The sequence below is a fragment of the Rhinopithecus roxellana genome, chromosome 3, assembly GCF_007565055.1.
Source record: "Rhinopithecus roxellana isolate Shanxi Qingling chromosome 3, ASM756505v1, whole genome shotgun sequence".
In the NCBI taxonomy this organism is placed as follows: Eukaryota; Metazoa; Chordata; class Mammalia; order Primates; family Cercopithecidae; genus Rhinopithecus; species Rhinopithecus roxellana.
This window is the reverse complement of record NC_044551.1, coordinates 1,178,460-1,194,098: the sequence shown is the minus strand read 5'-3', so window position 1 is coordinate 1,194,098 and position 15,639 is coordinate 1,178,460. Positions and strand designations below refer to the sequence as shown.

Here is a 15,639-nt window from a genome sequence, read left to right as displayed (position 1 = left end):
AAAAATATATATATTGAAAGTTTCGTGGTGAGGCTGCCGAGTTAATGCTAACACAGGACTTCAGAGGGCACTGTCTTTCTTTGTTTGCAAGGAGCGAAATTTCTCGGCACAAATACCAGGAGGGAACAAGGGTAAAGGAAAGTGAAATTAGAGTGAAGAACTGACAGTCTTGGTTTCAGCAGTCTGGACTCTGGAAGCGCCACGGTGGGTCCTCCTTAGCCAGTTTAAACCGCTCCTGCACCTAGTGTTTTAAAGCAAGCTGGGAGGCGAAGAGCGGGCGCTCGGGGACGCGGGGACCCGGGGACGGAATTAACTCTGTCGTGGGGCCCTCACTCTCGAGCTGCAGAGCTGGGACATTGTTGCTAAGTGACTACGAGCCAGGCAACTCACATCTCCCTGGGCCTCGGTTTCCCACCTGTAAAACAAGGGGGCTGGACCGGTCATCTCTCCCGTTCATTTATAGACTTAATTCCAAACACCGAATAAAAAACAGACATTTTAGCTCCCAGTGGAAAGACAAGTCTCTAGTTGCAAAGATAAATGGGATTCGTAAAAGTGATCACCACGCGAGATTATTTTTCGAATCGCCTTCCTTTCTCCTGGCACGCGGGGCTATTAAACGTGTGTGTGCGCTGGGCCATTTCTTTACTGAACTCCAAACTAACACCACCGAGCGATAAAAAACAGGAGAGGGTGATGGAGGCTTTATCGCTAGGAGAGGAGGCGGTGTGGCTGCTGCTTTGAGGAGTTCACTTTGAATCAAGCGGCCGCGGCGATTGGCTGAAAAGCACGTGGTGCGCGCCCCGCAGGACTGCACCCCGGCTGCGGCTGCAGTCGCCTGGCTTAGGGCAGAGTCCAGCCGGGGGTGCCGTACCCGCTGGGGAATGAGGAGGGAGGACACATGGGAAATGCCTGGGGCTGGAGTCTCTTTGGCTCTCTGCCAGCAAGAAACTTAAAAGTCCTGGCTTGCTCAACCCAAGTGTCCCCAAAGCTTTCAGACTTTTGCCCTTCCATTGCCACTATCTCTTCCCACTCTGGGCGTCTTACCCAAGGAGCTATCTATGCGTGCCCAGCTCGCCCCTTTCTGCCCTTTTTAGAGCATCTCGCGGGCTCTGGCGTCACAGAGCGCACAACCCCGGGCTGCGCTCCCCTGAGGTGCGTCCCTCAGATCCGGGACTGTCCATTAACCAGGCTGGCTCAAAGAGGCGCAGACACACTCGAACCCGGGAAAACTTATTTTATTCTCGGTTACCGGGGTTGCAGCTGCCAGTGGCTGAGACAGCGCGTTCGCTTTGTCTCTCTGCAGTCCCCGCAGCCCCCCTCTCCCGCTTCCTCTCCCGATTAACTCCCCCGACACGCTCTTCCCCAGCTCCTCTCCTCCTCCCACTCCTTCTCCTCCTCTTCCTCCTCCTACACCACCGGCCGCGCTAATACGCTTCCTCCCTCCCCCGGTGTCGGTCTCTTTGCATACGCGCCCCCTCCCCTCCCCGCCGCGCCACTTATAGCGGGGCGCACCGCGGCGGGGCGCAGACTGCTCTGGCAGCCGGAGAGGAGGCGGTGTGGCCGTGGCGCTGCGGAGACCGGGTCCAGACGCCTGGCGGCCGCCGGCGCACAAGGCGCTTTCTAGCTCCCTCCCCCGAGCGCACAGCCCGCCTCCTTCCGCAGCGCCTGCAGTGGCAGGCTTGCTCTCCCCTCCGGTGACGCGCTCGGGTAGACGCTCTGCTGGTCCTGGACGCCGGGTCCGCGGCGTGGAGACAAGAGGCAGAGGCGAACGCCAGCGGTAGCCAGTCCGCGAGCCATCGTTCGGGGCGCAGTCCTCTCCCCGGCTGGCGCTCCTTTCTCCGGGGCATTCGCCACCGCTTCCCGGGGCTGAGACGACCAGTTCGTCGCCTCCTTGCCCGTGACCGACGCTAGAACTCAGTTGTGCGTTGCGGCCAGTCGCCACTGCTGTAAGTTTTCCCCACTGCCCCGGACCTGTTGCAGGCGCTCCGGGCTTCAGGGGCTGCTTCGGCTGCAGGGGTGTGTTCGCGAGGGGTGAACGTGCTCCGGGCAGCCGGCAGCTTCCACTTGAGGCCAAGGGGAGCTCTTCTAGGTGCGGAGACCACGGTGCCCGCCGCTGCCCTCCCACAGCAGGCAGGAGCCGGGCATCGCCAGAGAGGTCGACTGGCGGGGCAATGTCCGGGGCGAGCCGCTGGGGAAGCGAGGAGCAGAGCTAAGGATACAGTCAGCCTCTCTCCTCCGCGGAAAGCAGCGCTTTCCTGGGGGTGAATGTCGCGCTGCGTCGCTCCCCGCAGCCTCCAGGGCGGAGCGCGCGGAATCGCTGGCCCACGTTGCATCCTTCCCGGCTCACAGGAAAGTTGGGGCCACGCACAGACACCCTGAGTGCGGGCATGTTCACTGCGGCGGAAATGTCTATAGAGAATGAATGAAAACTGCTTTCTGAAAAACGAGTTTCTTGATCTGTCGTGTTAACATTATTAGTTACAAAGGATAGGAATTTGTGGGCGGGAAGATGAAACATTGAATTTATCCACATGCAGTTTGGTGTCACACAGGCATGGCTAGCTTGTTAAATAGCGTTGCAAGTGTTAATAAAAAGACTCTGGCAAGAAGCTACTTTTGTTAACGAGATCTTTATAATGTTCTATTGTTACCGGTAATATAAATGCTCAGAAAAAAATCTGCCTAGTTTCTCTTTTGATTGGATTGAGATCAGGTTCAAAACCTGGAGAAGCGTGCGGGACGCTAAGCATTGGAGGCAGAGAGCCTGAATTAGGAGCATGAAGTGAACTGAAGTTACTGTAACTGAAGCCCTTTTGATGTTCACGGTAATAGCAGCCCTTTTCTCTGTCTTCTTTGTAGAGGCAGGTTAAGTATAAGTGTGCATTTTCTTGGCCACTTAGTTGGTATGCAAATGTGATTTCACTGGGGGCTTAAAAGTGCTGGAAAGATGATTCATTTTATTTTGAAGGTGTGTTCAGTGACTTGTATACATAGTTTCTGCTGATATTTTGAGGTTTGCACACTTTTAAACCAGAAAGCAAGTATTTCCCCTTGGGTTTCCAAGTTTATTTTTTATTTTAATCAAACATTGTTGCAAGAATGTTGATTGTGATTTTGGCTGTGACGTGCTTTTGCATCTGGATGGTATCCAAGATGACAGGCTAGGCTCTTCCTTCTGGCTTGTTGGGCCAGCCTGGAACATACAGGAGCATAAACACAGGATGCGGAGAGATGTAGATCCTATATCCTAAGGTCTTCTAAACAAATTGTTTTCTTACGGTGTAGGTCTGGTTGTGAATGTTGTTTTGCACCATCCTGAATCTAATGTTCAGGGAAACATGTTCTGGGCCCAGCATGATTCCAGCTCAATGTGTAAGCATTTTGGTGCCTGTGCACCTAGTTTCAGGGAACCTCATTCTTCCTTCAGTCAGGGCAGCATTTGCTCTTAGCCTGAGAGGCAGTAGCTTCATAGGAATATGTAGACAGTCTATCCAGGTTTAGACTTAAAGTCTTCCTTCAAATACTTCAGACTGCATGTACTAATTAAAATAACAACTGCAGTGGTGGAGCATTGAGAATGCTAATGGATGTTTTAACCCTTTGGAAACCTGATGCATTCCCCTAGGTTCACATGGTCATTTTCCAGAACACTGGGCATTGGTTAGAATGGAGTAGACAGTAGACACTTAGCTTGAGGTGGGAGTGAGGCTGGCTCCTCACCATTTTTTATATCCCAAGTCACTGTGGAGATGACTGGGTGCTTTGTAAAGTTTTCCTAACACTGGAGCTCTAGGACTTTGTTGCTTCCTTTCTTCCACTAAGCCATGTTTACTCATCATAAAAAATTACATTCCAAAAAGGAAAGAAAACTAGTTGCATCACCTAATGGCATGAGGTATATGTGTCCTGCCCCTGCCTTTGTGGTTTTCTGTGCAGTCTCACAGTGGGGCTCACATCTGGTTGGGGAGGTGCAGGTTAGTATTTTAGCCCATGAATCTGTGGCAAATCATTCATTTGCATTTATTAATAATTCTTAGAATGTAAATTTAAAAATATCTGAATGGTTAAAGGAAACAGAGTTTCAGCTGCGCTTTCAGGACTGGCTGTTCTGTGTCTGGAACAGATACTGTAACCAGCCACACAGTTTACCCCCTGGGGATAAACAACGGGATAAACAGCTTCCTTAGGAATCCTTGGACAGGCAGGTTCTTGAGGACTCCATTCCTTTGAAGTAACAGAGGGGTGGTATAAAAGAAAAGGATGAAGCCATGTGATTCAGTTTTTGAAGATGGATGACAAGCATTTCCTATGTCTCTACCCTACTGTTTTCTTACTGAAGAAAGCCAAAAGATAGCATTAGATTCTACTATAATTTCAATTTAGATACTGAGGAAAGCACTGTAGTCAGCAAATAAATTCTGGGGTGGCCCTAAATTAACAACAGCTGGCAAAATACACACACACACATACACACACACACAAGTATTTTTTGATTTAAATAAAGCAGTGTTTGCATTTTGAACTCCCTCTATGCAGATGCCAGCATTTGCAGGTATATAGGAACAGTCCTGGTGATGCACTATTTAATCAAAAGACAGGGGTGGATCTTTTGTTCTTGCAACTGGTTTTCCAAGAATTGATATAAAGCGGGAAGAACAGAAAACAGCAGTCATGAGTATGCTACTAAAAATATTCTTTTTATGTGCCAAATCCTCACATTGGAAGCTGTCCAGAGCAAGACAGGTAGTTGGTGATTATGGCCAGAATTTATTCCGTGCTTTGACTAAAGGCTTGCTGATCAATATATGGTTATTCAAATTGGGGTGCTTTTAGGACTCCTCAGTGGTAGAGCTGTGTGGTTAGAAATTAATCTTTAAGTTGGGATGCCAAGGCGGGAGGAGCAGGAGTTTGAGACCCTGTCTCTACAAAAAATACAAAAAATTATCTGTTTGGTGGTGCACACTTTTAGTGCCAGCTACTCAGAAGGCCAAGGCAGGATGATCACTTGAGTCCAGGAGTTCGAGGCTGCAGTGAACTGTGATTGCACCACTGTGCTCAAGCCTGGGTGACAGAGCGAGACTTGGTCTCAAAAATATGTATAAAATGAAATACATTATCTGTAACATTTAAATAAAGGTCTGATCATTGCAGAAGTTGGCCTTACATTTCCCATTTACTGTATGTGCCGGGAGATTGGGTCTTACCAAAGGAATTCTTAATGGAATTAATTATTAGGTGTTTGTTTTACACATGGCTTTATGTTGCATGAGGCATGAAAGCCAGTGCCCATCCTGGCATTATGAGAGCAGGAGACGTGGCATTTTAAGTGGCCCGCAGTGAATCAGCTGGACTACGACAGGGAGCTATGAGAATGAGACCTCACTCCTCTTGGCTTTTGCTGACTTATATTCTAAAAGACTTCAATGGCCTGAAAGTTGGCAATCAGGTTTTCCAGGATGAACCTGCTTTTTATGCAGTGATTTTTTTTTTTTTTTTTTTTAATGGCACAGAGTTCAAATAGCTCAACAGTATTACAGTGAATATCTTTCCTTCTGGGTAGTTGTCTCTGGCTTTGTCCTGGAATGGCCGTACACTATTCTAGAATAGTAGGTGGCATAGTCAACTACAAAGTGTTCTGTTTTTTGTCCCAAACCATTGTTGCTTTCGTTCTGCTGTTCTGAACATCAGGAACATCATTTTCAATTTATTATTATTATTATTTTTAGGAGTGGAAACAAAATGTCAGTCAGCGTGCATGAGAACCGCAAGTCCAGGGCCAGCAGTGGCTCCATTAACATCTATCTGTTTCACAAGTCCTCGTACGCTGACAGCGTCCTTACTCACCTGAATCTTTTACGCCAGCAGCGTCTCTTCACTGACGTCCTTCTCCATGCCGGAAATAGGACCTTCCCTTGCCACCGGGCAGTGCTGGCTGCGTGCAGTCGCTACTTTGAGGCCATGTTCAGTGGTGGCCTGAAAGAGAGCCAGGACAGTGAGGTCAACTTCGACAATTCCATCCACCCAGAAGTCTTGGAGCTGCTGCTTGACTATGCGTACTCCTCCCGGGTCATCATCAATGAAGAAAATGCAGAATCGCTCCTGGAAGCTGGTGACATGCTGGAGTTTCAAGACATCCGGGATGCATGTGCAGAGTTCCTGGAAAAGAACCTGCATCCCACCAACTGCCTGGGCATGCTGCTGCTGTCTGACGCGCACCAGTGCACCAAGCTGTACGAACTATCTTGGAGAATGTGTCTCAGCAACTTCCAAACCATCAGGAAGAATGAAGATTTCCTCCAGCTGCCCCAGGACATGGTAGTGCAACTCTTGTCCAGTGAAGAGCTGGAGACAGAAGATGAAAGGCTTGTGTACGAGTCTGCAATTAACTGGATCAGCTATGACCTGAAGAAGCGCTATTGCTACCTCCCAGAACTGTTGCAGACAGTAAGGCTGGCACTTCTGCCAGCCATCTATCTCATGGAGAATGTGGCCATGGAGGAACTCATCACCAAGCAGAGAAAGAGTAAGGAAATTGTGGAAGAGGCCATCAGGTGCAAACTGAAAATCCTGCAGAATGACGGTGTGGTAACCAGTCTCTGTGCCCGACCTCGGAAAACTGGCCATGCCCTCTTCCTTCTGGGAGGACAGACTTTCATGTGTGACAAGTTGTATCTGGTAGACCAGAAGGCCAAAGAAATCATTCCCAAGGCTGACATTCCCAGCCCAAGAAAAGAGTTTAGTGCATGTGCGATTGGCTGCAAAGTATACATTACTGGGGGGCGGGGGTCTGAAAATGGGGTCTCGAAAGATGTCTGGGTTTATGATACCCTGCACGAGGAGTGGTCCAAAGCTGCCCCCATGCTGGTGGCCAGGTTTGGCCATGGCTCTGCTGAACTGAAGCACTGCCTATATGTGGTTGGGGGGCACACGGCCGCAACTGGCTGCCTCCCGGCCTCCCCCTCAGTCTCTCTAAAGCAGGTAGAACATTATGACCCCACAACCAACAAATGGACCATGGTGGCCCCACTCCGAGAAGGCGTTAGCAACGCCGCAGTAGTGAGTGCCAAACTCAAGTTGTTTGCTTTTGGAGGTACCAGTGTCAGTCATGACAAGCTCCCCAAAGTTCAGTGTTACGATCAGTGTGAAAACAGGTGGACTGTACCGGCCACCTGTCCCCAGCCCTGGCGTTACACAGCAGCAGCTGTGCTGGGGAACCAGATTTTTATTATGGGGGGTGATACAGAATTCTCTGCCTGCTCTGCTTATAAATTCAACAGTGAGACTTACCAGTGGACCAAGGTGGGAGATGTGACAGCAAAGCGCATGAGCTGCCATGCTGTGGCCTCCGGAAACAAACTCTACGTGGTTGGAGGATACTTTGGCATTCAGCGATGCAAGACTTTGGACTGCTACGATCCAACATTAGATGTGTGGAACAGCATCACCACCGTCCCGTACTCGCTGATTCCTACTGCGTTTGTCAGCACCTGGAAACATCTGCCTTCTTAAATGCAGTACATTCTAAAGAGAGTGAGCACGAGGTAAGAAGTTTAGCTATAGATGTAAGTCTGCATATAATGAGGCTATTGTGTAAGTTCAGTACATGGGGTGAGATCTGATCCACAGAGACTGTACTGCAGAGGTACTACCAAAGCTGTAAAAATAAGAGAGCTGGTGCCCCTAGAACCTACCAACTTGTGTTGACCACAGCCTCAGCCCCCCATGGCATTAGCCAGTGGTTCTCAGCTTTTACTGAGCCTCAGAATCTCCTGAAGAGCTTTTTATTTATTTTATTATTATTATTTTTTGAGATGGAGTCTCGCTTTGTCACCCAGGCTGGAGTGCAGTGGCATGATTTTGGCTCACTGCAAGCTCTGCCTCCCGGGTTCACGCCATTCTCCTGCCTCAGCCTCCTGAGTAGCTGGGATACAGGTGCCCATCACCATGCCCAGATAATTTTTTGTATTTTTAGTAGAGACGGGGTTTCACCATGTTAGCCAGGATGGTCTCGATCTCCTGACTTCATGATCTGCCCACCCCGGCCTCCCAAAGTGCTGGGATTACAGGCGTTAGCCACCGCGCCCGACCCTGAAGAGCTTTTTAAAAACTGCCCATCCCAGAGACTTAGTTTCATTTGGTCTGGGGTGGGGTCCAAGCATCAGTATTTTTAGAAAGTTTCCGGATGATTCCAATGAACAACCAGGTTGAGAACCCCTGACCTCTGTTGAGAATGCCAGCTAATGTTGATTGAGCCTTCACTGTGTGCTTGCAGCGGTGCCACGTGGTTTCCCAAGATCGTCTCATTCTATCCTCACAACAACTCTGTGGGGAATTATTACTAGCTTCGTTTTATAGATGAAAAAACTTCATGCATTAAGGAGGCTAAGCTGCCGAGTGAGCAGAGCTTAGTAAGTGGTGGAGCTGGTCAGGAAGTCAATGCAGGGGTCTGGCTCCAGGCATCAGCGCTGGAGCATCGTGTTGCACTGCCACTGAATAAACTTGAGCTGCACATCCATGACACCAATGTCATCCCAGGTGATACTTCATTTCTATTCAAATTTTGCTTCCTCAAACCCTTTGTGGAATGAATAGGGTTTAAAAAATGTATTGCCCAAATTCATTCCTAGTTTATTCTCTCCAAAATCGTTAGCTTATTTTAAATGTTTTCCTTAAAAAGTAGCACCCGTTAGGGCATTTATTACCTTTAAAGATAAATCTATATCTGTCTTTGTAAAAGGCTGCATGTACGTAGCAGAAATTTGTGCAGATAACACTGAGCCACCTAAACTTCCCAAACTATGGCCTTTCAGACTTAATCAGTCAGGCTGCCCCTATTGTCAAGGCTATTGTCAAAGTTGTGTTTCTGCGTCATATATCTGAGTACATAATAGTTGTCTGTGTATTTAAGAGTATATAATACTCTTGGCTCAGATAATTAATAGGCCTACACAGTTCAGAGTTCGCAAAGCTCATGGCTGCTTTGCTGCTAAGCATTCTTAGGATTGGCCCCAGGAATTGCTTAGGCGTGTGTAAGTATAACCCAGCGCACACAGAATGTGTTGATTTGTTTTGGTGATTCATGGGCTTATTACTAATAATAAGAGAAGAAAGTAACTGCTTTGGAGGAACTACAATGAAAACAAACTCATCTACTTGGGAACTTTTGGCTCTGTTTTCCCTTGTACATTTCACACCTTTGAAGGGGACTTCAAAGGGAGAAAAGGAGCTCTAGACCTAGTGGCAAGCTAAGCACAGAGGGGTTTCATCTCATTGTCTTTTTTTTCCCCATCCCTTACAACTCATTTAGAAACATCATTAAACTTGGCCTTACTGTCACATTTCAGCTTGCTATTTGTTTTTTTTGTTTGTTTGTTTTTGAGACAGAGTCTTATTCTATTGCCCAGACTGGGGTGCAATGGCGAGATCTCAGCTTGCTGCAACCTCCACCTCCTGGGTTCTAGCGATTCTCCTGCCTCAGCCTTCCAAGTGGCTGGGATTGCAGCACCCACCACCACACCTGGCTTTTTTGTATTTTTAGTAGAGATGGGGTTTCACCGTGTTGGTAAAGCTGGTCTTCAACTCCTGACCTCAAGTGATCCACCCACCTCAGCCTCCCAAAGTGCTGGGATTACAGGCGTAAGCCACCGCGCACAGCCTTCAGCTTGCTATTTTTTTCACTTCTTCAGTTATCGCTTCCACCCTTCATACAGTTATCAGAGTTCTGAGTTATGTCATGCTTTCCTGGAATGAAACTCCTTCAAAACAGCAGGAACAGTCAGACACCTCCTCTGGGGAGCAACGGGGCTAATAACGTCCCACACCAAACTGGTTTTTTGTAGCCTTGCTGGCATCTCAGTCATCATGAATAAACAAATGCTCTGAAAGTGGTTATTTCATTTGAGATATGAATGCATGACTCACCTCTAAAGCAGGTTTAAAGAACCTCCTAGGCAAAAGCATCAATTAACAGCACACTTAGTTGGGTGTTAGTCCAGAACTGACTATATTTGCACAGAAGAGCCATAAAAGTTGCTACCAGGGTGGTGGTACATAATGACAATGGGCAGGCTGGCTGGCATCCTTGGAACAAGATAAGGAAATTGAGGCAGAAAGAGGAGAGAAGCCACATGTGTATTCTGGCCCTGGTTTTAAGTTCTAGACCTTTCTGAGTTTTAGATTGCTTCTCTGTCAAATGAGTGGTTTGATCTATAATTCCCCTGTGACCTGTCCTAACTCAGACTTGGGTCAATTGATAGGGGAATTAGAAGAGGTGAAAATACCTAGCCCAGTGATTGGCATGTAGTAAGTGTTCAATATTCAGTTTAGACCCTAACTTACTGTGAGATAATGGCAGTAGAATTAGCTTTGTGTGTGGTAGGAAAATGAGATTTCTTTGGCTTTTATCTGCTTGTTATCTTTAGACTTCATTTTTGGTTCCTCCTTTTTCAGCCCAGAGTGAACATGTTGGCAAACACTTGACTTCACCCTACCCTGGGTGTTTGAACTGAATCATACCCTTCCGGTCCCTGGGAAACAGAGCAAGTAAAGTGTTAATTTATACGTGAAATAACATCCTCTTCATCCTTGGTGCTACCAGTGAGAGAGTCAAACACATAAAAACTAAATTTGACAGGGCCAAGTTTGCTGCTTTTAAAGGGCAGCATAAGCGCCTGATCAAAGCCACTCTTTGAATTTCCGACAGGGAGAATGTTGGCTAAAATTTCTAAAGTTTACTACACAAGATAGTGCTAAAACATTTAAGAGGGGGTTGGAGTGCCCTAAAGTGCTGGGTAGGTAGGTCTCAGTCCCAAACTGCAAATTCCTCTGCCCTCCAAATGTAGGTGTTAACTGAGTTAATACAGTGTTTAACAGAAAGTTTCCCTAGGTCTTAAAGCTCATCCACCAAGGAGGTTTTATCTGCCTCCTGCTGCTCTGTCAGTGGGTGGGAAGGGCAGAGAGGAAATTACTTTGATTATCCTCTGTTTTCATGATGCCCGTGTGGCCTCAACCTAACTTAGGCTTTGGTTTGCTTTGTTTCTTCTCTAGATTTTTTTTTTTTTTTTTTTTTGGTGTGTGTCCTTTTTTATTTTCCTGTTTGAATATGCAATTTTGGGGGGTGGTGTGTATTCCTTTTTTCCTGTTTGAATATGCCATGTCTTGAAATTTTATATTATTACAAGATACATTCTTCTGGCCTAATGTTGACATATAGGTTACAAGGAAGTGGAGGTGGGGCAATGACACCATAGTCTAAGGAATGCCTTGAAAGCTTGAATCACTGTTAGGAAACAGCCAAAAGAAACAACTCATGAAATGAATCAGGCTTCTGAACACACAAAAGCAAAGTGGGAAGAATTCGATGCAAGTCATGAGTGGCTCTTCCAGAATTCCCTTTGTCTGTACTTAGAGTTACAGCAATAAGGATACAAAAGCCCTCTGCAGAATTTCCCCAGATGAAATGAGAAATAAATAAATGGGAAGGGTGAGCAGTGTGAGGAAACGCAAGCTCTATGAAATGTGCAGGCTTTGTGGTTATGGCACTTTGAACTGGTATTTACACTTGATGTAGGTAGATTCTGTAGCACTGGTATGCCGTAACTGCTGGCATCTAAGTGTGGACTAAGGAACTTTGAGAATAAACTCCAACCTTGGGCTGTTGAGGCCTGATACATTGTCATGTGAAAGGAAGCGAGACTGATTTCTGCCATAATAGATAGCAGAGATGCGTTTAAATATGAGGATTAGTATGTCTGCCTCCGAGATGGTAAAGTTAATTTGGAATCTTTCATGGTACATGGGCCAAGGAGGGTTTGCAGAGGAATCTCCCTTCTTTTCACCCTTTAGTGATCACTTTACAGTGGCTCTGTTTAACCACAGAAAGAAATTTTATGAATGTTGGAAGAAGAAGATGGCAACTCATAATAGCATCTAGACATACAGGTTTGGATTTGAACGTATATATACACTTAGGAAAGAAGTGAAGGTCCTTCTTTAGACACCACTGTTTTTGTCAGGCCAGCCATCTGCATGGATGCGTACATGCACACTTGTGCATTTAAGGCAAGCACTTTAAATATCTTTGCACGGTTCCTACTGAACATGTAAGACCTTTGGAAGCAATATTGTCCAGCTCCATACCTAATTTAATTTTTAAAATTTTGTGGCTAAAAAGAAAAATCTTAACTATGGCATCATACAAATCCTTCATGCTTTTTTGTTTTTTTTTTTCGTCTGTTTCAGCTCACTCCATCACTCGATGTGATCATACGAGATTTCTACTTTGGAGAGGCCAAGTTTAATGAAGAGAAAAAAAGGAAAAGAAGTTAAAAGAAGTTGCAAGACACGAATAAAATCTGCTGCACCTTGTAAATGCTCTAACTGGACATGAAGGAAGGGGGCGGGCGGGGGTGGGATTTTTGGTGCAAGTAGCACATGGTTTAAATATGAACGAACAAACCTGTGATCTAGTCCTTGTCTTGTAATTGTGGATTAATGTCAATGTTAATCAGCCCCCTCAAAGGGAGAGAAAAGCTGGACCTTTTCCCTTGCTGTACCATATTCAGCATTTGATTTCCATGGGCTCCACCATTTATGTGTAAAATTTGAAATGGTTGTCACCTCTCTGAGGAGAGAGCTTGAAGCCTCCACACCAGCTGCTGCTGGAGAGTCAAAGCCCAACTGTGGGTCCAAGAGGGAAGCTGGCTGGGCTGGCTGAAGAATGAGGACCACTGGACTCTCCGTTAATCTCTAAGGGGTCTGCTCCCCAGGAACGTTTCCGAACAATGGGGACTTTGTTGGTAGCGATTTGGTAGATGTTCTTTTCTATTTATAAGTGACTTTAAACTTTTCCTTGGCTGTTAAGAAGTTTGTTATAGATTTAGCTATTTATTGTTCGATGCCTGCATGCTGAAACAATGCCTACAGCTGTCTTCACATGTATGGACGTGTGTGAATGGTTGTATGTTTTGCACATTTTGTGGCTGTTGAGATGTGCTTTGCTGCACAAACATGAAAACTTTTGAGTTACAATTTGGAGTATAACTGGAGGGTGGGTTGGGGAGGGGTGGATTTTAAAAATGTCAAGACAGGGAAGGATGACAAAATGGAAATTTAAATGACATCCTAGAGGTATAAAAACCGTGGAGATCACTTTTCTTAGACTCACCAAATTTTAATGGGATTTCATGGGGTTTGGTTGTGCTGATGGGGTAAGGGGAGGCTTCTTTCTGCCCTTCTCCCCACTCCCATCTGATTTACCTAATTCAGTCTCAGCTGCTGAAATTTGGAAAGGACCAAATTGCTTTACAGTTTTTTTCTTTGTGTAATATCTTGAAATCCTGGAAAATTCTATGGGATAGTTCTGTATATAGGACACAGGTAAAGGCATTGTCCAAAGTTTATTTATTTATTTATTACCTTATGAGAATGCTTTGCCACAACCACAGTTAATGGGAAAAACGGAAGTATCACAGATGGAAATTAACTCACCAGATTTCTTGACCCGAACTCCTTCTTTTCTTGCTATATGATTTAGCAAGTTCTAGAAGGTCTCCAAGACAATAATTACATTGGCACAATGTATACTTCAGTGCTCACCCTTAGGCATATCTCTTTTTAAAAAACTCTTTGGTGCACAAGTAACACATTTGGCCACAAAACACCAAAGAATTGTAAGCAGTGGCCCCTATTGAGAAGTTTTCCGGCAGAGTTGGAAATCAGTTGTGAATACATTCTTTGCTAGTTGGAGTGCTCGTTTACTAAGCATGTGCCGTCGTAGGTATTAGTGCTAGTCTCAAATAGGTGCTTCCCCCAAGGTGCGGGGGAAGACCAAAGTTTGCAACTTGAACTGCTTTCGTCCACGTTTCTCACCTTGCTGTATTTTAGAAAATAGGGGTTAAGACTGATAACAACCTTTTACATTGTGACCGTGTTTGCATTGTCTAATGACAGATAAATCCTTAACATTTCTCTCCACCTTAGTACTTTAGACTAATTGTGCTTGTCCGTCCATACCATGAATGAGTGGGCTGTAGTTGGGCCAAAATAAATGAGCTGTTGGAAGAAAAGAATCACAGTACTTTCCAGCAGTCAGTCCCTGGTTCCTAGATGTGTTCTAAGCAATGCAAATGTCTAATTGTCCCCCAGTGGGCATAGTCAGTGTCGTTTATATTGTAGCAGTTACAGCTCTGTAGTTTATGATGCAAATCTGCCAAGAGAGATGTATGTGTCACTGCATGGCTTCTGAAAGCAGGATGAATTTTCTGCAGCTGTTTCAAAGTTGGGGTCTGTCCTTGAATCCTCTATTAATTACTGTGTGTGAGCCAGAGGGAGCTGTGGTAAGGGTTGGGCCCCCAGCCTGCAGGGAACTTTCTGGACTCCTGCCCTTTGAATTGATATAGGCATTTGGTCTCACTACTTGACCATTCTCACCCTGTGAAACGTCCCACACTTTGAAGCAAATACAATTCACAGCACAGTACACACAAAAACCTTGGCATAAGACAGAGAAGGTTCTTCTTATTTTGTGGGCTGGTTGCTGTAGAAACACATAACAAAGGGCAGCCCTCCACTTCTGGTATAATTGTGTAGCCGCTTTTCTCTGGGCTTGACACCTGTCTTGAATAAGAGTGATTAGAGCCGCATAATGTCCCTCTCTTGGCTATTGACCATGTGGTTCACGTACAAAACTGTGTAAGTTGAAGGAAAATGTTCATGTTCATATGTACTTGTTTGCTATGACTACATTTTGAGGTTTTGTAAAACTGTTATTTTTTTTTTCACAATGTGAAACTGAAGGTCAATAAATTATTAGAGATTTTCTCTTCATTATGTGTGTGGGTCTTTATTTGAATAAAACACAATTTGAGGCATTGTAAACTTGTGCCTTTTCTCGTTTGTCCAAAGAAGGATCGTTTCAGATATTCTGAACGTGTTTTATTTCACCATTTAGTGATATTTACAAAGGTAATTTTGCATACTAAGTAAAACTTTTGTTGACCATTAGAGTATCTCTTTAAGTAAAACAAAATCCCTCATTTATGGGTTATTCGCAGCTGGGAATATAACAAGTCACATGCCATGCGATATTAAGACAGAGTACTTTATGTTAGAATGAATTTAGTTTTTTGAAATCCTCACGTGGGTTATATTTTGACAGAAAGCTGTTAGAGAAGGAGCTGGAGTTCAATCCTCTTTTCATCTGCTGACATCTGCTTTAGAAATCATTTAAAGTGGAAATATATGCATATTATTTCTGTACCGCAACAGAAGAGCACAAGTTTAACCCCTCATGGACACCTAGTTTCTTCCAAGCTGATGGCTGTCCTAGCTGGCTCTGCAAAAGGCCAGTTGAAGCCTCCTGCCCCCATCTCACGATGGCTTCACGTCACACTGAGATGCTCCTTTATCGCTCGGGTTGGAACCCTTATTGTTTCAGTGTGCAGAGCAAGGTTGGGCATAACCTTTTCTGGGTAGGAAATAAATATTACCTAATTGGGAACGCTAGGAGAGCTCACAAGTAGGCATAATGCAATTACAGCCTTTGGACTTTGACCAAGATGCCAGAGCAGATGCCTTGGGTTTGACAGGAGGCTCATTCGGTTCTGTGCCGTGTGAAGCTGGTCTAGAGCCAAGCCT

At 45.6% G+C, this 15,639-nt stretch overlaps 1 protein-coding gene across 2 annotated transcripts; it reads left to right on the top strand.

The window, feature by feature from the left end:
- The first annotated feature begins 850 nt into the window (after nucleotides 1-850).
- Nucleotides 851-14,829, top strand: ENC1 (ectodermal-neural cortex 1). 2 transcript variants are annotated; one of them, XM_010363348.2, is made up of 3 exons: nucleotides 851-1,949; nucleotides 5,730-7,544; nucleotides 12,244-14,829. In XM_010363348.2, exon 2 carries the CDS (start codon nucleotides 5,743-5,745, stop codon nucleotides 7,510-7,512), a length of 1,770 nt encoding a protein of 589 aa, XP_010361650.1. In that variant the 5' UTR covers nucleotides 851-1,949; nucleotides 5,730-5,742; the 3' UTR covers nucleotides 7,513-7,544; nucleotides 12,244-14,829. The 2 variants fall into 2 exon arrangements, with proteins under 2 accessions (XP_010361650.1, XP_030783117.1); XM_030927257.1 differs by lacking the exon at nucleotides 12,244-14,829 and adding an exon at nucleotides 8,276-8,403 and having other exon boundaries at nucleotides 1,527-1,949.
- The last annotated feature ends 810 nt before the right edge of the window (nucleotides 14,830-15,639 follow it).

Excerpts from the sequence above, each read along its gene's own strand:
- ENC1 (XM_010363348.2), top strand. The coding sequence starts at position 5,743 with ATGTCAGTCAGCGTGCATGAGAACCGCAAGTCCAGGGCCAGCAGTGGC.